The sequence below is a fragment of the Lepus europaeus genome, chromosome 7, assembly GCF_033115175.1.
Source record: "Lepus europaeus isolate LE1 chromosome 7, mLepTim1.pri, whole genome shotgun sequence".
Taxonomy (NCBI): domain Eukaryota; kingdom Metazoa; phylum Chordata; class Mammalia; order Lagomorpha; family Leporidae; genus Lepus; species Lepus europaeus.
Genome location: NC_084833.1, coordinates 124,607,843 through 124,630,686, shown reverse-complemented (window position 1 = coordinate 124,630,686; position 22,844 = coordinate 124,607,843). Strand labels below are relative to the sequence as shown.

Sequence of the window (22,844 nt, the reverse complement as noted above, 5' to 3'; positions counted from 1 at the left end):
GAAATGCCTGAAATGGAATTAAACAGATTAATCATAGGATTAGTCAAAAGCAATCAGAAGAAAACCACAAATTAAAGAAATACATAGATAAATGAATGAAAATTTTTCCCATGAAATTATTTTAAAGAGAAATCAAAATATTGGAAATGAAGAATTTACTATGTTAAATAAAATATTAGTGGAAAGAATTAACAACAGACTTAGTGAGGCAAGAGAAAGAATATTTAGATGAAAAGAAATCTTTGGAAATTTTTCATTCAGACCAAAAAAATGTAAAACAAATTAGAAAAACTAAAAATAATGTTGGATAATCATAGAATACATTCAAATGACCTAGCATACGGGGCTTAGTAGTTCCTGGAGGTGTGGAAAGAGAGAAAGGACTAGAAGGCCTATTTAGTGAAATATTTACAGAAAGCTTCCCCAATTTGGAGAAAGAAAGGGATGTCCAAATACAGGAGACTAATAGAAATGACCAGAAAAGAGCTTCACCATAACACATTATAGTCAGAATGTTAACAGTACAACATACAGAATGTGCGTAAGAGAAAGGGCGTATGGGTTTCAGAAGATCTCCAATTAGACTCACAGCTGACTTCACATCATAAGCCCTATAGTCTAAAAGAGAGTGGAGAAATATAGTCTGAGTCTTAAGAGAAAAAAACCGTCAACCCAGAATACTGGGTTAGCTCCCGTTAATTCTGCATTAACTCTCATTTATAAATGGCGGTGAAATAAAGATCTTTCATAACAAACAGAAATTGGAAACATTTTTCACCACTGGTCCAGTCTTACAAAAATGCTTAAGGATATGCTACACATAGAAACACACAATCATAGTCATTATTATAAAATAATGTGAGTACAGAAAAAATTTCCAGTAAAAGTACAAAGGAAATCCAAAGTAGACAATAGGAATAATTATGGAAAAATTGGCAGGTCATTACTTATCACTGGTAACCTTGAATGTAAATGGCCTAAACTCTCCAGTTAAAAGGTATAGACAAGATGACTGGATTAAAAATCAAGGCCCATGTACCTTCTGCTTACAAGAAATATACTTTACAAACAAAGATACATGAAACTAAAAATGAATGTATGAAAAAAGAATTCCATGCTAACATAAGCACAAAAAGGTAGAGGATAGCCTTCCTTATATCAGACAAAATAGATTTTACTACAAAAATTGTTAAAAGAGAAAATGTTTAGGACATCTTACATTCTATGAGTCTGCTGTGTATCCTGCTTCTCATGTTGGATCGTTCTCTGCTTTTTTATTCTATCAGTTAGTATTAGCAGACACTAGTCTTGTTTATGCAATCCCTTTGACTCTTAGACTTATCAGTATTATCAATTGTGAACTGAAACTGATCACTTTGACTAGTGAGATGGCATTGGTACATGCCACCCTGATGGGATTGAATTGGAATCCCCTGGCATGATTCTAGCTCTACCATTTGGGGTAAGTCAGCTTGAGCATGTCCCAAACTGTACATCTCCTCCCTCTCTTATTCCCACTCTTATATTTAACAGGGATCACTTTTGAGTTAAATTTAAACACCTAAGAATAATTGTGTGTTAATTAAAGAGTTCAACCAATAGTATTAAGTAGAACAAAAAAATACTAAAAGGGATAAAGTATTAACCTGTACTTCAACAGTCAGGACAAGGGCTGATCAAGTCACCGTTTCTCATAGTGTCCATTTCATTTCAACAGGTTTCCTTTTTGGTGCTTGGTTAGTTGTCACTGATTAGGGAGAACATATGATATTTGTCCCTTTGGGACTGGCTTATTTCACTCAGCATGATGTTTTCTAGATTCCTCCATTTTGTTGCAAATGACCGGATTTCATTGTTTTTGACTACTGTATAGTATTCTATATAGTGCATGTCCCATAATTTCTTTACCCAGTCTATTGTTGATGGGTGTTTAGGTTGATTCCAGGTCTTAGCTATTGGGAATTGAGCTGCAATAAATATTAAGGCCTCAGAATCAGCCCTTAAGGCATTCAGATCTGGCTGAAGAATCCATGAGAGTATTTTAGCATGGAAAGCCAAGACACTTAGCAAAAAAAAAACCCAAAAAACCAAAAACAAAAAAACCTAAATGAAAGATCTCTGCGAGTGAGATCCCAGTGGAAAGAACAGGTCATCAAAGAAGGAGATGCCTTTCTCTGAAGGGAGGAGAGAACTTCCACTTTGGCGAACTCAAATGGCTCCCATAGCCTTGGCAACTCATGACAAAAGCCTAGAGAGATTACCGACATCATAAACAAGAGTGTCAATTGTTAAGTCAACAACAGGAGTCACTGTGCACTTACTCCCCATTTAGGATCTCTGTCCTTAATGTGTTGTACACTGTGAATTAATGCTATAACTAGTACTCAAGCAGTACTTTTCACTTTGTGTTTCTGTGTTGGTGCAAACTGTTGAAATCTTTACTGAATATATACTAAATGGATCTTCTGTATATAAAGATAATTGAAAATGAATCTTGATGTGAATGGAAGGGGAGAGGGAGCAGGAGATGGGAGGGTTGTGGGTAGGAGGGAGGTTATGGGGTGAAAAAGCCACTGTAATGCAAAAGCTGTACTTTGGAAATTTATATTTATTAAATAACAGTTTAAAAAAAAGAAAAAAAGTACTCAAGATCATTAGCCATTAGGGAAATGCAAAACAAAACTACAATAAGGTTTCGTCTCATCCCATCAGAATGGCTTGCATATAGAAATCAGCAAAGAACAAATATTGGTGTGGCTGTGGGAAAAAGGATACCTTAATCCACTGTTGGTGGGGAAACTATACTGGTATAGCCACCATGGAAGACAGTATGGAGATATCTAAGAAATCTGAACATAGACCTACCATATGACCCAGCCATCTCACTCCTGTGAATCAACCCAAACCAAAAGAAATCAGTATTTGAAGGAGTTATCTGTACCCCCATGTTCATTGCAGCACAGTTTACAATAGCTAAGATATGGAATCAACCCAAACGTTCATCAACCTTTGACTGGATAAAGAAATTAAGTACAAATGAAATTCTGTCTTTTGCATCAAGATGGTCACAATTGGAAACCATTATACTTAGTGAAGTTAGCCAATACCAGAAAGACAGATATCATATGGTTTCCCTGATCTGAGTTAAATAATAGAGTGCCTGAAATGTTATGTATTGAAATGAAATAGACATTTTGAGATTGTTTATCGCCCTTGTCTCTTGCATTGAGAAAGAACGTTTTGTTTTGCTTATTCTTCATACTATTTGTTGAACTTTTTACTTAGAGTAGGGCTAACAATATGATCACTAAGTATACTGAAAATAGATCATTGTAAAAATTAAGAATGGAAATGTAAGAGGGAGGGGAAGGAAGGTTTGTAGCATGGGCAGGAGGGAGGTTATGGGGAGAAGGCCACTAAGTTCCTAAATCTGTATATATGAAACATATGAAACTTATGTAACTTTAATAATAATAATAATAATAATAATAATAATTAAGCAACAAGGGTATCCCCAGGAACAGTGCAGTCTCTAGAGTGGATTGTACTTTTCTGTATGCACTGCAATGACTTCCAGCTCCTGTCTGCAAAAGGACATCTTCAGGCCACATTACCTTTTTATAGGATGAAATCACAGCTCCTGGATAACAAACTTTGGCCCAAGAAACTCACAATGCCCCCAAGAGAATGGATGTTATGATCATTTCCTAGTCTGTGTGCAACATGTGATATGTCCAGCACAACATCCGTAAGAGAAGTGGAGTTCAAACACAAAATACAGAAGCATAAGGTCAAGAGTAGGCATGTAGTAATTCAACAGATTGCAGGAAATAGGTCTTCTCATTGGTTGGGATTATTGTGCCAGGTATAACATCATCAAATAGGTTTTTGTAAAGATTTATTTATTTATTTGAAAGTCAGAGTTACACAGAGAGAGAAGGAAAGGCAGAGAGATGGAGGTCTTCCGTCCTCTGGTTCACTCCCCAATTGGCTGCAACAGCCAGAGCTGTGCCTATCTGCAGTCAGGAGCCAGGAGCTTCTTCTGGGTCTTCCCACATGGCTGCAGGGATCCAAGGACCCAGGCCATCTTCTACTGCTTTCCCAGGCCATGGCAGAGAGCTGGATAGGAAGTGGTGTGGCCAGGACCCCAACCCGTACCCATATGGGCAGCCGGCACCGCAGGTGGTGGCTTTTACCTGCTACGCCACAGCGCTGGCCTCATCAAGCAGTTTTATAAAAGTGTTTTCAGATGCCAATGCTGAAGTAACCTTAGTTTCTTTAAAGAAGCACCTATGTATATAGTGCTTATGCTTATGATTAGGTATTTATTGCTAAGCCTTTTTATTTTCCTTAGAATTTGTAGCTAGGACAAATATGAAAGACTAACACAGTAAGAATAAGTCAACTAATATAGAGTTACCCAGACCTTAAAACAATTACTCTCTTTCTATATAGACATTCTCTTCTTACTATAACTTAATTTTCTATATATAAATTTGAAACTCTTCATATATCCTATAGAGTATACTCTATAACACAATGATATGGAACATAGTTTACTATCATATATTAAAATCTTTTCTTTAAAGAAATTCATTTCTAAGTTGTAAAAATAAAATATTTATTCTTTTCAATTTAAAAATAAAGTCTGAAACTCATATACAAAATAGGCATAATAATGCAGCAAATAAAGAGAAAGAAAAAATCAAACAAATACAAATTGGAACAGGGAAGTCAAATTATCCCTGTTCATAGATGACATAATTCTATACATAGGAGAACCAAAAGACATCACTGAGATACTATTTGAATTCTTAACAGAGCTTGGTAAAATTGCTGTATATAAAATCAACATGCAAAAATCAACAGCCTTCGTATGCAGAAACACTGCCATGGCTGAGAAAGTGCTTGCAAGGTTAGTACCATTTATAGCAGCCACAGTGAATTTAAGTGTCTTTGGATAAATTTAACTAAGGATGTAAAAGATCTCTACAACGTAAATTATAAAACATTAAATAAAGAAATAGAAAACACAGAAATCTTCTATATTCCTGATTGGAAAAATTTAAATCATGCAAATGTCTGTCATACCTAAAGCAATTTACAGATTAAATGCAATCCCAATCAGAATACAAAGGGCATTCTTTTTATATATAGAAAAAAATACTGCTAAATTTCATTTGGGAGCACAAGAGATCTTCGAATAGCAAAAGCAATCTTAAACAACAACAAAAAGCCAGAAGCATCACAACATCAGATTTTGTCATACCACAGTACAAAACAGATTGGTACTGGCACAAAAATACACATGTAGACAAATGGGATAGGATAGAAACCCCAAAAACTAATCTGTGAATCTATAACCAAGTAACCTTTGACAAATGAGCTAAAATCAACACCTGGAGCAACAACATTATCTTCAACAAATGCTGTTGGGAAAATTGGATCTACATGTGCAGTCGTATGGACCAAGACCCCTACCTTATGCCTTGTTAACAAAATCAACCTACAATATATCAAGGATCTAAATCTACAAACTAATACCATCAAATTACTAGAGGAAAACATGATAGATCATCTGCAAAACATTGGTCTAGGCAAAGACTTCTTGAATAAGACCCCTGAAACACAGGCAATTGAAGGAAAAATTGACAGCTGGGTATACATCAAGCTAAGAAATTTCTGCACTACAATGGAAACACTCAATAAAGTGAAGAGTTAACCTACAGAATGGGAGAAAATATTTGCAAATTATGCAACTGTAAAGGAGTAATCTCCAGGGTCCCTAGAGAGCTCAAGTAACTCAACAAGATAAACAATCCAGTTAAGAAATGGGCCAAGAATGTGAACTTGTATTTCTCAAAGACACATGAAAAATCATCCGGATCACTAGCCATCAGGGAAATTCAAGTAACAACCACAATGAAGTGTCATCTCAGGCCAGTCAGAATGCCTATAATACAAAAATCAAAAAACAATGCATGGGGCTGGCATGTGGCATAATGGGTTAGACTGACCCCTGCAAAATCGGCATCCCATAGGGAAGCCAGTCTGTGTCCTGGCTGCTCCACCTCTGATCCAGTTCACTGATAATGTACCTTGGAAAGTGCAGAAGATAGCCAAGGTCCTTGGGCACCTGAAACCACATGGGAGATCAGAAGAAGCTCCTGGCTCCTGGCTCTAGCCTGGCCCAGTCTCAGCCATTATGACCATTTTAGAGTGAACCAAGGTCTTTCTATCTTTCTTTTTATCCATTTTTCTCTGTAAGTCTGCCTTTCAAATAAATAAAAGGTATCTTTCTAAAAAACAATAAATGCAGGTGAGAGTGTGGGGAAAGGTAACCTAATGTACAGTTGGAGGGAATGCAAATTAGCACAACCATTATGGAAGAGAGTATGGAGATTACTCAGAAATCTTAAAATAGATCTACCATATTACCCAGCCATCCCACTCCTGGGAATTTACTAAAACGAAATGAAATCAGCATATAAAGGGTTACTTATTTGTTTCCCATAGTTTTGTTTGTTTGTTTGTTTGTTTTTTTCAGCTCAATGCACAATACCTAAGATATGGAATCAAACCAGATAAGCATCAACTGATGACTGGATAAAGAAAATGTGGCATACAACACCACTGAAGACTTCAGTCACAAAAAATAAGGAAATCCTGTCTTCACAACAAATGGATGACCATTATGCTTAGTGAAATAAGCCAGTCACAAACATTCCAATATTATGTTTTTCTGTGATACATTGCAGTTAATATAGAATAAATAATATGCATAAGGATAAAAAGACATGCTGTAATTTGATTGTTGTTTTTAGCACTTGTTTATACTCCTGTGGGACTGTGGCTTTTCTACTTTTTACTATTTGAATATTTTACTTAGTAGAGCACTAAACCTATGATTACTGAATGGATAGAAATTATGTTTTGCAAAAGTTAAAGAAAAAAGAGAGGAAGGAAGGAGGGGGATTGTGGAAGGAATTTTAGAGCAAGGGAAATGTGGTTATCTTCTTAGAATTTTATAGAGGAAGTACATAAAATCTGCTTTCTTCATATTAATAAAAATAAAAAAATTTAAAAATAAAGAGAAAAGATTGGAATTGCTGTGGCTGGGCGGAGATGAAAGCAGAGAAATGATTTTTGTGGGGAGTACAGGGATTAGTTTTGTGATGAAAATGTTTTGTAGTAACACATATTGGTTGCAATAACACTGAAAGTAGAAAAAAAAACTGAATTGCTCACCATAAAAGGGTTACTTTCATGGTGTGTGAATTTTACCTCAAGCTAAAACTTAAAATTTTACCTCAAGTTATTAAAGTTATTGGACACCACAAAATCCACACTTCCAAGAAAATAGGCTTAATTCATGTATATAAAAGGAATTAAGAATACATATTGGTTAACTAGAATTTATCAGAAGTCTTTAAAAACAAAACAAATTATTCCTAAAAAAAGGAGTAACATGGAGATTATAATAAAGATAATGTTATAAATTATAGGTAAATTAATTATATAATGAGACACAGAAAAATATTAGTTCCTTTAAATATTGATAAATTCATAAATTTTAAAAAAAGACTGGCCAAAATGAGGAAATGTACATAAAACACATAGAAATGAAAAAGAGGAGGCTACTGCTGATCTATTGATTAAAAATGAAAAATTTGAGGCAATATATTTGAAAATTTAGATGAATGGGAAATCTCCTAGAAAAAATATATTTTCTTCAACACACTTGAAAATAAGCCAAAATTATGTTACTACTATAATCTTCAGAGAATCACATCCACAGTTTCAAATGACTCCACAAAGAAAATGCTAGCTCTAGATGGATTTACTTATGAAATCTATCAAAGAGAGATGAAACAGTACACCTAAAACTCTAAGTCCCATTCCCAAATCATTTATTAGAACCTAAACATTGGAAGCAAAACCTGAGAAATATATATTGGTACAAAATATAAAAATTAAGGAGTCCTATATTTTTAAAATAGCCAATCATGGATATCATCCAAATATCCATCAGTAGTAGATAGTTATTAGATAAGTTGTGGTGTATTTGTAAAAGAGATCCTATACAACATTGAAAATCTATGAATCCCTGCAATAAATAGTTGAATTTCATAAATAATGATGAATACAAGACATCAATATAAAAAGGTTGAATGCCTTATGATTCAATTCAAAATAGGAAACACTGAACAAGAAGTGGTTGTTAAATTTGGGGAGAAGGAGCCAGTAGTTGCAAAGCATCCTAAATATATACTTTGCATCTCAGTGATAATTATGATATATCAACTATGTGCAAATTTGGGGATCTGTATATAGATAGTTGGAAGCACATCAGAAGATCAGAAAAAGCTCCTGGCTCCTGGCTTGACCTGGCCCAGCCTCAGCCATTGTGACTATTTGTGTTACTGTGGTGTGTATATAAATAAAAAAGATCCCTGATAGAAATGAGACTGTCTCCTCTACAAAAATCAAGTCATATGGCATAATTAATGGATGAAGCAATTAGCATAATACAATTGTATGTGTGTTTCAACAAAATCACATAAACATGGGACTGTTGGTAGCATTGATCTCAGAGAGGAAGAAAGTATGACTTTGAAGTAGAATTTCAACCATTTTCCTTCTACATTTTGTCATCTCGATTTTTCCAAGAGTTTTTCATGATGTATTATTTTCCTTAACAATACCAAATTGGAAGCTTTTGACAAAGAGAGTGGTTTGCTTGGCAGTGAGGAAGAGGAGGAGGGCTGGAAAAGGAAATATTCCCACCGTGGACACTATGGCTTTGGTTTGAGACTTTTCAAAAAAAATCAAAGCAAGTGTTTGAATGCTAGGGCAGATGGAGGGGCCTACTTACCGGTAGGCTCACGAAGGTGTCTTTGGGAGAAGGGCCAGCTCTCAAGGTTCCCCTGTAGAAGGCAGGGCCCTCATAACTCCCTGTGATGGGCCTCCAGGTGGCAGAGCGCAGCCTGCAAGAACAGCAACACATGAGGGGGAGGAAAACTTACCCCAGCTCTAGTCTGCACTCTGAGGTTAGATTGCCTCAGAGGAAACTAGGGAGATGGATGAGGTGGATGCATTAGACTTGGAGTTGGGAGACGTGCTCTGTGGTCAAAGCAGTTGAAAACATAGACCCAGTTCGTTCAGTTCTCCGAGTCGTGGGCTGTTTCTCTGCAAAGAGAGCAGGATGAAAACCCAGAGTTACCCGATCACTGGAAGTGTCCACTGGGCATAGGCAGGAACATACCTGTCAAAGAAGTCCATTTTCATGTCCAGGGAGTAGATGGTATAGCCCTTCAGGGTCACCTTATTGAGGCTAACGGAGTCAGTTAACCCTGCAGAAGGGGACAGCATGGGGGATATGAATAGGAAAGATTGGACAGTCACCAGTGTCTAGGACAAAGAAACAAGGCAGGTATATGCCTCATTACCAGGGCACAGCTAGGATGGCAAACACTTGTCTGATGTGCTGTGAAAAATATTTCTTGTTTATTTTTCCACACTCAAGCATGTTGCTCACATGATATTCAAACTCCCTAAAACTGTGGAAAGAACACTGTGCTCCCGTCAAGGACAAAAAAGCACCCAACACTGGCCAGCACCATGGCTCACTAGGCTAATCCTTCGCCTGCAGCACTGGCACCCCAGGTTCTAGTCCCGGTTGGGGCGCTGGATTCTGTCCCGGTTGCTCTTCTTCCAGTCCAGCTCTCTGCTGTGGCCCGGGAAGGCAGTGGAGGATGGTCCAAGTGCTTGGGCCCTGCACCCTCATGGGAGACCAGGAGGAAGCATCTGGCTCCTGGCTTCGGATCATCGCAGCACACCGGCTGTAGCGGCCATTTGAGGGGTGAACCAACGGAAGGAAGACCTTTCTCTCTGTCTCTGTCTCTCTCTCTCTCTCTCTCACTAACTTTGCCTGTCCAAAAAAAAAAAAAAAAAAAGAAGGCACCCAACATAACTGCTCAACTTTCATGTCTTGGAGAACTGGAAAAGTAGAAGAAAGGAGACGGGAAGTTCGACATCTTGGGTCTTAGGATCCCAGTATTCCAATTCTGAGGGATTCATTCCTAGCCTCCCATTCCCAACATAACCCAGATCTCAGGTTCCAAAAGTGAAGAGGAGTTAGTGCCTGCTTCTCAGGTCCAGAGCCCACCTTTCTGCTCATGTTGAATTCTTGATGTAAAAACCAATCGTCCTTGATTCTCCACGAGGATCCTCAGAAGTTGACAACCCTGCTTGGAACAGAGCAGTTCATGGAAGCTGTATAACCAGGCTGGGGTTTTTTTCCCTAGTACCCATGCTTTCATAGGAATCTCAGAGGGAAAGACATGCAAATTGGGGAAAGAGGCCCCATAGGCAGCTGTATTGCCTATCTCATAATAACCCCTTTGTGTTACTTTTCCACTCATAATCTCACACCCTCTCCACTGCTGATCCTATTAGAAGGGGCAAAGAGACTCACTATTCTTTTAAGCAGAGATCCATACAAAGACTCAGGATTGATTCCTAACGAGGAAATTCAACGCATGCTATAACTGCGCATTGTGTGTCCTGATGGACTATGGCCTGGGAGATGCATCATGCCTATGGCCCTTCCCACATCCTGCTGAGTCCTCAAGGGAGCAGAAACACCGAATGGTAGTTGGTAAGATAGGAGGAAGTCTATGTGAGGACTAGGTTATGTTTGCATTTGACAAGGGGATTGGGGGCATCGCCTGGACTTTGGAATTACATACCGTGAATGTAGGAATGTCCACGTTCCTTGAGTTCTCATTTAGAAATCCTATAATTGTGTCATTTACAAAAACCTGCACAGAAAGGCAACCAGTGTCAGAATAACAGGCTCACCTGCAGAAACAAAGATAAGATGTGATGTAGGCAGAAAGTGGTCCTTATGATGACAGGATTACCTCTGGTGCTCATCGATGGCAGGAAACTGAGTGTCAGGTTGCAATAGAATTTCATTGTGTTAAAGAAGGAAGTCTATTTGTCTTAACTTTGTATTTCCAATCCACCCCAAATCAGAGACGCAGTTAATACTATTGAAGATGTTGATGTTGATCGGACACTAAATACTTTCTATAATAGCAGGGTAAGCTACACTTTTGCCTGCCCACAAGGATAGCTTGCACACACCTACCTGTGCCACATCTGCAGCATGAGCATGGAGACGGCCTCCAGAGCAGATGGGAGTCTCATAGAGGATGAATCCAAAGGACTGTCCACTTCCATTGTTTATAGGAAGATTTTCCATGCTGACTGGAATACTCAACTTTATTGGCTGTGAGAGAGACATGACAGGAAAAGGAAGTCAAACTAGGAGGCTTCTTCCCATTATCCTTGTCACATCTTATTGTACCACATAATGGTCCCCAAGATTTTTTTGGGAGATAATAGGACAGATGCTATGTGATAATGTTGTTGTGCTTCTATTACTAGGGGATTCTGGTAACGGTGGGGATACAGAGAAGAGGCAACAGTTACTATAATCACAAGAATTAGTCAACAATGTAAATAAGTTTTATTCTAAAATAACTGAAGGTCCCTTTACCCTGAAGTAACTTGCAGCCAGCTTGTGTGGTTAAAAACCCAGAGGAGCTAGGAACCAACCCATATGTACCACTTACCCAGCCAGGATCCCAGGAAGTACCTAAAGATCCCTATGCATTCTCCTGTGACCCAGTAAACAACCAAAAACCAGTTCTCAAAATTTCTCCTGCCAATGCCCTTAGAAGTAGACAAATGGCCCTACCCCAACACACTTGTCACTGTGAATATGTTGGACATTCTGTCTGGGGTAGATTATCATTGGAGGCCACAAAAGTTCACCCATTCAGACCTCTAACACGGAAGGTATCCCATATAAACCAACAAGACAGGCTTTGCTTCTATGAGTCTGCAGAAACTGGTGAGCACCCATCATCACATTTTGGTGCACTGTGCTTAGAGGTGACAATAAAACTGCCCTTCCTAAAATAACTACCTGGTGACTGTTGGGACAATTGCACAACATATGCAACATAGGCTACTGACACATTTGCACACATCACCAAAATTTGAGTACATGTGCAAAACTTCACAGGCACTGCACTAAGGAGCCTACCCAGAGCAATAGCCAACATAGTCCATACAACTAACACATCACTAAAAGAATTAGGGCGCTATCAATCTTCTCTGTAAAACTGGTACAACTACCTCATCTAACAAATGAAAAAAATCAATCCCAGACCACAGAAGCATGAAAAAATAAGGAAACATGCTGCCTCCAAAGGAACACAATAACAATAGGAGTCAACCTCCAAGAAAATGAAATAGGAATTTGTGTAACAAGTGATTCAAAACAATGACTTTAAGGAAACAGTGATGTACAAGAGAATAGTAAGAAAGAATTCAACAATATCTGGAAGACAATTCATGATATAAATTAGAAATGTAGAGCCTAGGGAGATTACTGACGCCATGAACAGGAGTGTCAAATTGTTAAGTCAGCAACAGAAGTCACTGTGTACTTACATCCCATGTGAGATCTGTCCTTAATGTGTTGTCTAATGTGCAGTGATGCTATAACTAGTACTGAAACAGTATTTTTATACTTTGTGTTTCTGCGTGGGTACAAACTGATGAGACCTTTACTAATTATATACTGAATCGATCTTCTGTATATAAAGATAATTGGAAATGAAAAAAAAAACCTGGTGTTAAATTGGAAATGGCATAGAAAATTAATTAATTTAAAAAAATATTATGTAGGATCTCTGTCTTTAATGTGCTGTACACGATTATTTAATGCTATAACTAGTACTCCAACAGTATTTTTTTTCACTTTGTGTTGCTATATGGGGGCAAACTGTTGAAATCGTTACCTAATATATACTAAACTGATCTTCTGTATATAAAGAGAATTGAAAATGAATCATGATGTGATTGGAAGGAGAGAGGGAGCGAGAAAGGGGAGGGTTGTGGGCGGGAGGGAAGTTATGGGAGGGGGGAAGCCATTGTAACCCATAAGCTGTTCTTTGGAAATTTATATTCATTAAATAAAAGTTTAATTAAAAAAAGAAATGTATCAAAGTTTGACATCATGAAATAGAACCAAAAAGAAAACTTAGAGCTACAGAACTCAATAAATGAAGTGAGATAAAACAATACAAAATGAAATGTAATTGACAGCCTCAAAAGCAGGTCAGAGAAGGAAAATTTTCTCAATTTGATGTTAGGTCATTTTAAATAACCCAGTCAAACAAAAAGAGAAAATTGGAAAGAATGAATATAGCCTACAGAACACATGGAGCATCATAAATCAGAATTAATGTGGGTTTATCAAAAGGATGAGAGAAGGAAAAAGCCATAAAAATCATAGTCAATGAAACAATTGCTGACTTTTATGGGGCCAGCGCAGTTGTGCAGTAGGTTAATCCTCTGCCTGCAGCACCAGCATCCCGTATGGGCACCAGTTCTAGTCCCTGCTGCTCCTCTTTCAACCCAGCTCTCTGCTATGACCTCAGAAAGCAGTAGAAGATGGCCCAAGTGCTTGGGCCCTGCACCTGCATGGGAGACCCAGAAGAAGCTCCTGGTCCTGGCTTTGGGTCAGCAAAGCTCCGGCCGTTGCAGCCATTTAGGGAGTGAACCAATGGAAGGAAGACCTTTCTCTCTCTCTCTTCCTCTCACTGTCTGTAACTTTACCTCTCAAATAAATAAAATAAATTTTTTAAAAATTGCTGACTTTTTTCAAAACTTGAGGTAGAATACACTCAAACGACATCTAATAAATGTGACCAAAAATATTGTGCAAACTGTTGAAATCTTAGTGTATACCAAGTTGAAATTCTGTATATAAAGATAATTGAAAATGAATCTTGTCGAAGAATGGGATGGGAGAGGGAGTGGGAGATGGGATGGTTGCTGGTGGGAGGGAGGTTATGGGGGGAAAAGCCGCTATAATCCAAAAGTTTTGAAATTCTTTCAAAATTTATATTTATTAAATAAAAGTTTTTTTTTAAAAAAAAGTAAAAACAAAGAGAAAATTCTAAAAACAGCAGTAGAAAAATATCCTGTCGCAGATAAAGGAATCCTTAAACTAATTGTAGAATTCTCAATAAAAACCTTACAAGCCAGGTAAGAATTGGATGATATAGTCAAAGTCCTGAAAGAAAAAAAAAAACACTTCGCATCAAGAATTCTAATTCAAGCAAAGCTATATATCAGAAATGAAGGCGAATTGAAGACTTTCCAACACAAGCATAAACTAAGGGAATTCATCACTGTCAGACTGCTCTAAAACAAGTGCTTAAGAAAATTGTACATTATAGTCAAGCAGATGATTACTAGCAAATTGAAAACACACAACTACACTGATTCCAAGATGGTGGGATAGAGAAAGCATGGACTTCTCTAGTCAAGAGGAAAATAGTAAAAAAATGCAGAAAGTGCACTATCAGGGGAGAGTTGGAGGGAAGACTGCAGTGGAGATTTGGTGGAAGGAGGAGTGACACTGTGGATCTGTGTGGAAGGTGCAGACACACAGCAGTGAGCACAGACATAACACACGACACCAGCAGCCTAGAGCCAGAGAAAGCAACAGCTTAGGAGAGCAAGGTGAGATCATACAGCAGCTGTCTGTGCTATAGTGCTATCTTCTATTTCTTTCTTTAAGGTTTTGTAATTTTCATCGTAGAGATTTTTAACATCCTTGGTTAAGTTTACTCCAAGGTATTTGATTGTTTTTGTAGCTATTGTGAATGGGATTGATCTTAGAAGTTCTTCCTCAGCCATGGCATTGCCTGTGTATACAAAGGCTGTTGATTTTTGTGCATTGATTTTATATCCTGCTACTTTGCCAAACTCTTCTATGAGTTCCAATAGTCTCTTAGTAGAGTTCTTTGGGTCCCCTAAATAAAGATTAAGAGGTATTTCAGAAATTAAACAAATATATGAAAATTATGCAACATACTCTTGAGCTATTAATGGGGCAATGAAGAAATCATCAAAGAAATACAAAAGTGTATGGAAACAAATGAAAGTAAAAGTACAATATACCAGAACATATGAGATACAAGAAAAGGATTACATAGAGATATTAAACCATAAACACATAAATAAACAAATGATTTCAAAATGACAATAGCATAAGGAACTAAAAGAACAAGAACAAATGGAACCCATTTTTTAATAGAACACTTTTATTTAATAAATATAAATTTCCTAAGTACAACTTTTGGATTATAGTGGTTCTTCCCCCTATAACCACCCTCCCATCCCCAAATCATCCCATCTCCTATTCTCTCTCCCATCTCATTATTCATTAAAATTCATTTTTAATTATCGTTATATACAGAAGATCAACTTACTATATACTAAGTAAAGATTTCAAAAGATAGCACCCACACAGACACACAAAGTATAAAGTACTGTTTGAAGACTAGATTTACTGTTATTTCGCATAGTACAACACATTAAGGACAGAGATCCTACATGGAAAGCAAGTGCACAGTGACTTCTATTGTTGACTAACAATTGACACTCTTATTTATGACGTCAGTGATTACCTGAGGCCCTTGTCATGATCTGCCAAGGCTAAGGAAGCCTCTTGAGTCCACAAACTCTGACATTATTTAGACAAGGCCATAATCAAAGTGGAAGTTCTCTTCTCTCTTCAGAGAAAGGTACCTCCTTCTTTGATGGCCTGTTCTTTCTGCTGGGATCTCACTCACAGAGATCTTTCATGTAGGTATTTTTGCCATAGTGTCTTGGCTTTCCATGCCTGAAATGCTCTCATGGGCTTTTTAGCTAGATCCAAATGCCTTAAGGGATAATTCTGAGGTCAGAGTGCTGTTTATGGCATTTGTCATTCTATGAGTCTGCTGTGTGTCCTGCTTCCCATGTTGGATTGTTCTCTCCTTTTTAATTCTATCAATTATTATTAGCAGACACTTGGTCTTATTTATGTGATCCCTTATTATGTGATCCCTTTGACACTTTATCCTATCTTTATGATCAATTGTGAACTTAAACTTATCACATTAACTAGTAAGATGGCATTGGTAACTTCCAACTTAATGGGATTTGGAGTCCCATGGCAGGTTTTTAGCTTTACCCTTAGGGGTAAGTCCAAGGGAATGTGTGCCAAACTGTATATCTCCTCCCTCTCTTATTCCCACTCTTATTTTTAACAGGGATAAATTTTTAAGTGGATAAAGTTAAAAAAAAATTTAAGTGGATAAATTTTAAGTGGATAAAGTTAAAACACCTAAATAAAGTTAAAACCTAAATAGTTAAACACCTAAATAAAGTTAAAACACCTAAGTTAAGAGTTCAACCAATGGTATTAAGTAGGAAAAGAAAATACTAAAGAGAATAAAATAATAAGCTATTTCTTAACAGTCAAGACAAGGGCTGATCAAGTCATTGCTTCTCATAGTGTCACTTACAAAACCCAACATTACTATAAGAAAAAAACTAAATTTCAAGACATAAATGAATGAAATAGAGACTAAAAAATTTAGAAGAATAAAATGAAGAATTTTTTTGTAAAGTTAAATGAAATCAACAAAACTTTTATTAGACTAAGAAAAAAGAAGAGACTCAAATAAATTAAATCAACTGACCCTACAGAAACCAAGATTATTATAGACTGTTGTGATCAACTATCTGCCAGTGAACTCAAAAACCTAGAAGAAATGGATATTTATGGCTATGTGTAAACTAGAAAAATTGAACACAAGACTAGGAAATCTTGAGGCCATCAATAACAAGAATCACTAATACAAATTCTTCCAAAACAGTAAAACCCGGAACTGAATGGCTTCAAAGATGAACTTCACAGAAACTTTAAAGAGAAACCAAGTCCAATTCTTCTCAAACTATTACAGTGGATTGAAAGGATGGAAATTCTTCCAAGTTTCATTGTATAATCGTTGCATACTCTCTTATAAAACCAGACAAAAATACGACAAGAAAACTGCAGAAAAAAGTTTCTAATGAACAGATGATGGAAAAATGCTCAGTAAAATAGTGGCTATTCATGGAGTGGGCTTTTGGATTAGCAGTTAAGTTGCTGGTTAAGATGTCTTTACCTGTACTGGATCGCCTGTTTTCAAGTTCTACACTTGAAATTTAGCTTCCTGGTAATTGCACACCCTGGGAGGTGTCATTATATGACTGGAGTAATCGGTTAATCCAACCATATTGGAGACATGGCAGGTTCTTACTTCAGGCTGGCCCAGTCCCAGACATTGCAGGTAACTGAGTAGTGTACCAGTGTATGGGACGTTTTTTTTTTTTTTTAATTTCTCTCTCCTCATCCTTCTCTCTCAAGTAAGTAAATAAATATATTCTTAAAAAAATAGAAAATCAGGGACCAGCACTGAAGCGTAGTGGGCTAAGCTCTTCCTGCAGCACCAGAATCCCCTATGGGCACCAGTTCGAGTCTCAATTGCTCCACTTCTGATCAAGCTCTCTGCATGGCCTGGGAAATCAGCTTAAGTTAGCCCTAGTGTTTGTGCCCCTGCACCTGCATGGGAAACCCATGACTGCTCCTGACTGCTTATTTGGATTGGCTCAGCTCCGGCCATTGTAACCATGTGAAGAATGAACCAGCAAATGGAAGACCTTTCTCTCTGTCTCTCCCTCTCTCTGTCTGTAACTCTACCTCTCAAATAAAATGAATAAACTATTTTTAAAAAATAAAAAATCAAATCCAATCGTACATTATACTACACTATCAATAGCAAGTATCTTAGGTGTTTAAGGATACTTCAATACACATGGTATAATAAACAGAATACAACCTCATTAGAATGAAGCACCTAAACCATATTATCATCTAAATATATGCAGAAAATGATACAATTCATTACCTTTTCATGCTAAAGAATTGAAAAAATAGATACAAGATGAATGTATCTCCACCCACTAAAGGCCATTACCACATACCTACTATTAATATCTTATGGAATGAGTAAAACAGTGGTTCCTCTGAGATCAATAAGAAACCATTGAAGTTCACTTCCACCATCATTATTCAATATAGCATTGGAAGTCTCAGACATAACAACAGACCAGAGACAGAAACAGAGAGCAACTACCTGGGAAAGGTGGAGTGAAATTTTCTGTTTTCACATGACAAGGTTTCATATATGAAAAATGTAAAATGTCACCAAGTAAGTATTATAGCTTCTAGCAGATTTGCTGAGGTTAAACGATAAAACACTAAATGAAAACCAAATGAAAAATTCAGGAGGATTTCTATACAGTGAAAACAAAGTATCTAAAAAATGAATGAAAATAATAATCCGTTCTGCAATACAATAGATACAGAATAAAAACTGAAATATACAGAAATTAATTTAATCAAATAGATGAAGAAACTGTTCAATAAAAATCACACACTAAAATTGAAAGGAAATAAAGAAGACAAAAACAGAAATATATCTCACTTTCATGAATTTAAAGAATGAATATTCTTAGAATGTACATTTACCCAAAGTAATAAATATATTCAACGCAATCTAAATCAAAATCCCAAGGTCATTTTCCATAGAAGAAGAAAGAATAATCCCAAAATTCATACATTAAACAAAAGCCAAGGCAATTGTGAATGAGAATATAAAGCTGAAGGTCTCCTACATACATGGCAGAGGTTCAAGCACCTAGGCCATCTTCCACTGCTTTCCCAAGCACATAAGCAGAGACCTGGATCAGAACCAGAACCACCTGGACTTAAATTGACATTCCAATATGGCATTGCACGCAGAGATGAAATAAAGCTTAAAAATAGTATAAGGTTGAGACAAGGAATTATGCACCAGGAAAGTAATCTTCAATGTGTCCATCACCACATTTGATCCAAAGACTCAGAGCAGGACAGAAACCATTTTGATTTCAGAAGCTGGTTTTGGAAAGTTCATATGTTCTTCAAAGTAAGACAGATTGTGTAATTTTAATGTGTGAGTGGAGACCCACAGCAGTTCAGTGACTTGGCCTAGTTGTTGGTACATGAAGACACACATGCTCCGTGTCTTCGACTCAGAAATAGCAATTTCAGGGCTTTCCTCACATGGATCCCACAGGGATTACACTGCCGCAGCCAACAGCACCCACCAGACAGGTTCTTCTGAGTCATGAAGCAGGATCCTCTACTATCCAGATAGCCCCTTCCTCCACATTTTTCTTCAAGTTCTCTCACAGTTCTCACAGAAGTAGCTGGTGTTTCTTGAAAATTGTTCCAAGTTTGAACAAAATGTAGAGAATTTTTTAAAAAGATTAATTTTATTTATTTGAAAGGCAGAGAGGAAGAAACAGAAAAAAGAGATCTTCACTTTCTGATTCACAACCCAGACAGAATAGCCTCAATGGCCAAGGCTGAGCGCAGCAGAAGCCAGGAGCCTAGCACTCCTTCCTGGTCTCCTACATACATGGCAGGGTTTCAAGCACCTAGGCCATCTTCCACTGCTTTCCCAGGAACATAAGCAGAGACCTGGATCAGAACCAGAACCACCAGGAATTTAATTGACATTCCAATATGGCATTACAGGCAGAGATGAAATTGCCTACACCGCCACGCTGGCATCAGAGGACTGTTTTCACACTTCCTGAAACAAAGATATTTGAAGGAATCTCTACTCCATGAAACTAATTCTTTCTTGCCCAGTTCCCCAGTAACCACACCTAATCCCGTGCCCAAGCTGTACTCACTTCATGTAGGTACTGTAGGACTTCCCACAGTGGCAAGTAGTGGGACAGACTCACATCAGCATACACAGATTTAGGAGTAGGGTCAGGTAGCGGCGGCAGGGGAATTCCTGCAATGAAAACAGGTCACAGCTTGAGAAGTGCTTGAAGCAACCACTGCCTTCTTTAAGACTCCCCACCCCTGCTATGTCTGAGCATATCCCAGAGCCCACAAGTGACACGAGTCTTGTCCTAAAACACACATGTGCTTCTTCAAGAGTGACGAGCAACAGACAGTAATGAGTGAGTTGTGTTGTACCCACACAAACCCGGACACACAGACCCCTCAGAGGGCTAATGTGGGCCATCACAGTGAGGGCTCTCAGGGAGCTTTTAGTCAGCGTCAGGCTTTCCTAGTTCCTAGATGTAGTAGATGGCTAAGTAACATTGCTTAAAGAAGCGACATTTAGGGTGGTTTTTTCTCTTACATAGGGTGACTATGTCACACATGGCATTGAGAGCTTTAAAAATAGGTTACATAATCTACACAACACAAACATCAAAGAGACAAGTGTCTTTCTACTTCCATGTTTCATTGAAGCAACTGATACCCAAGGGCTTAGAAATGCTGCCTCAAAACCACACACACTTTAAGTGAGAAACCCAGGATTTACACTTAAGGTTGCCCTTGATCTCTAGACAGCAGTAAGCTCCTGCCTGTCTCGGTCATCCACAGCATGCAGACACTACATAAGGAGGACCACCCTCCAATCAAACAGTTACTGAGTACCTGAGATGGATCCAAGGATTTTTCGAAGTATGAAATACTTTTCTGTGTAATCTCCGGCCTCTGTCAGCACAGCATCATAGTCTGTAAGACACCCAGGGTCCTGTTAAGGGTGATGCAGCCTCTACAGAAGTTCCTGTGTCTGCCTTGGGCATGGATGGGGCAGGCCCACTGAGAGGGACACAGAAGGAAGGCATACCTCCCTTCTTTCAGAATATTGTATTCCAGGCTGAGGACGGGCAAATCATGCCAATCTAGGAACACCCCACAACTATTCCTGGGACCCTATAGCAACCAGGACATTGGGGTTGTCCTTTTATCTAACTCTAATGGATGTGTTTTCCTTCCCTTGATCTGAATTGAACAGCTCTATCTTTGCCTCACAGAATTCACCTTTTGTGTCCTCTCAGAGATCCATGCCAGGGGGCAGTGCACAAATGAGAGAAGCAGAGCTGTAAGTCCTAGGTGTGATGGCACCCTTCAAGTGCGATGACAGCCAGATGGGACATTATGAGCATCACAGAAAACAGAGGGCAGACAAGGATGTGCTCAACACTCAGCACAGGTCATAGACTTTGACCCAAGGATTCCAGAACACTTTCAGAGAGTTTTTTAAATAACATTGCAATCCCACTAGAGCTGTGGAGGTGACCACACCAGGAAACACTTGCCATAGCTAGTGACAATACTCCTGTATACGTCACTCTTGAATATAGCCCCGTTCATGAAACCGAAGTTGGTCCCTCCGTGGAACATGTAGGCATTGAAGGATATGTTATATTTGATAAATTCAGCCACAGTATGTTCAACGTCTGTGAAAGAAGAAAATGAGAACACAGAAAGAATTAGAATTAATAGGAGTGAGAAGTCTCATTTGAATTCTTGTCATTTGAAGCACATGCCCAAATCAGCTAATGTTTTTCAATATACCTGCATTAAGATTCTAACTAGAAAATGAGAAATTTGCCAGAACTTCTCAACGAAAAAAATTCTAACAATACCAACAATCTTGCAAACCTTTTTTTTCCCATAGATTGACATTCTTTGACCCCTAGTGATAATTATTAAATGACAGGCTAAGGATTCTTACGCTTCTGAAATATTTAATTTTCATTAACCTTTTTAAAAAATGTACAAATGTCTTGCACAAACCCATTGCTAACTGCTAGGAGACTGTCTCTGGGAATAATGACTTTGAATCATTGCTAATGTCCATACCTTGCTGTTGCCAACCTTTAGCCACAAAACTCTCTTTTCACCTCTATGTTTTAGCAGATAATAAGTCTTTCTACCGGTCACAGTATTACTATGCTCTTAAAACAGTTTATATGTAATACACGAAATTTGTTCTATTCATTTAAACATAAAAGCAAAAATACTTAAAATTATAAAAATATAGGTGAAGAATAGAAAACCAAAGTCTAAAAATAGCAGAAGTGTCAAATTCAGTCAGAGGTAGATTCAATATTAACTGCGCTCTCTACTATTTCTATTACTACGGCATTAAATGACCTATTTCCTTTCTCAAGGCTTTTGATTCCTAATTTGTTAAATGTGTGGACTGATTCCTTGTAACTCACAGGAATGATGAGAAAATTAATGGAAGAGGCTATATATGTGTGTGCTTATATATATAATATGTATATTACATCATATATATGTATATTACAATATATTATATATTATAAACATGTTATATATATATATATAAACATATTACAATGTCTGACATAGAAATGATCAGAAAACTATTGCTTTGTTATGTTGGTGTTAGCTGCTGTTATTATTGTGTTGATTGTGAACTATTATTGGGTTGGTGCTGATATTTATTGTTTCTGGCATTGGTAGTGGTTTTATTGAGGTTCATATCATTGGTGATTGTGTTCTTGGTCTTGGTGCTATTGTTATTATTGACATTAGTAGTGTTGTTATTGTTATTGGTGTTGGTGTTACTGTGGTTGGCATTTTTGTTGATGAAGTTGGTGAGATGGACACGAGTATTCTTAGTGGTGTTTTTATTGGTGTTGATAGTGGTGATATTGAAGCTGTCCCTGTAGTTGTTATTCGTGTTTTTGTTACTGATGTCTTTGTTATTATGACGCCCTTATCATTGGCAGTAGTGATGTTCTTGTAGTTGGAATTGTGTTGCTTTTGCTGGTGGTGGTGGCATTGTTTTTTTTTTTTTTTTTTTTTTTGTCACTGGTGCTGTTATTGTAGTTGGCATGGTTGCTATTGGTGGTAATAGTGATGTGATTGCTTTGCTGTTACTGGTGATGGCAGTGATGTTTTCTTTTGTTCACTCTGTTTTCAGTCTAAGCAGGCTTTTCTGAGTCAACAAATATTTTTTTTTCATTTAAGTACAAGTGAACTTGTT

At 37.6% G+C, this 22,844-nt stretch overlaps 1 protein-coding gene across 1 annotated transcript in view; it reads right to left on the bottom strand.

Moving 5' to 3' along the window:
• LOC133763992 (beta-galactosidase-1-like protein 3) overlaps positions 1-22,844 on the bottom strand; it is a 59,454-nt gene that overhangs the window by 13,886 nt on the left and 22,724 nt on the right. Inside the window, exons 10-17 of the mRNA XM_062197657.1 lie at positions 21,142-21,282; positions 20,474-20,554; positions 19,708-19,814; positions 11,156-11,296; positions 10,752-10,823; positions 10,169-10,247; positions 9,266-9,353; positions 8,876-8,987 (exon numbers count right to left, since the gene is read on the bottom strand). Coding sequence (XP_062053641.1) covers positions 8,876-8,987; positions 9,266-9,353; positions 10,169-10,247; positions 10,752-10,823; positions 11,156-11,296; positions 19,708-19,814; positions 20,474-20,554; positions 21,142-21,282 — 821 coding nt within the window. The remainder of the gene's footprint in view (positions 1-8,875; positions 8,988-9,265; positions 9,354-10,168; positions 10,248-10,751; positions 10,824-11,155; positions 11,297-19,707; positions 19,815-20,473; positions 20,555-21,141; positions 21,283-22,844) is intronic.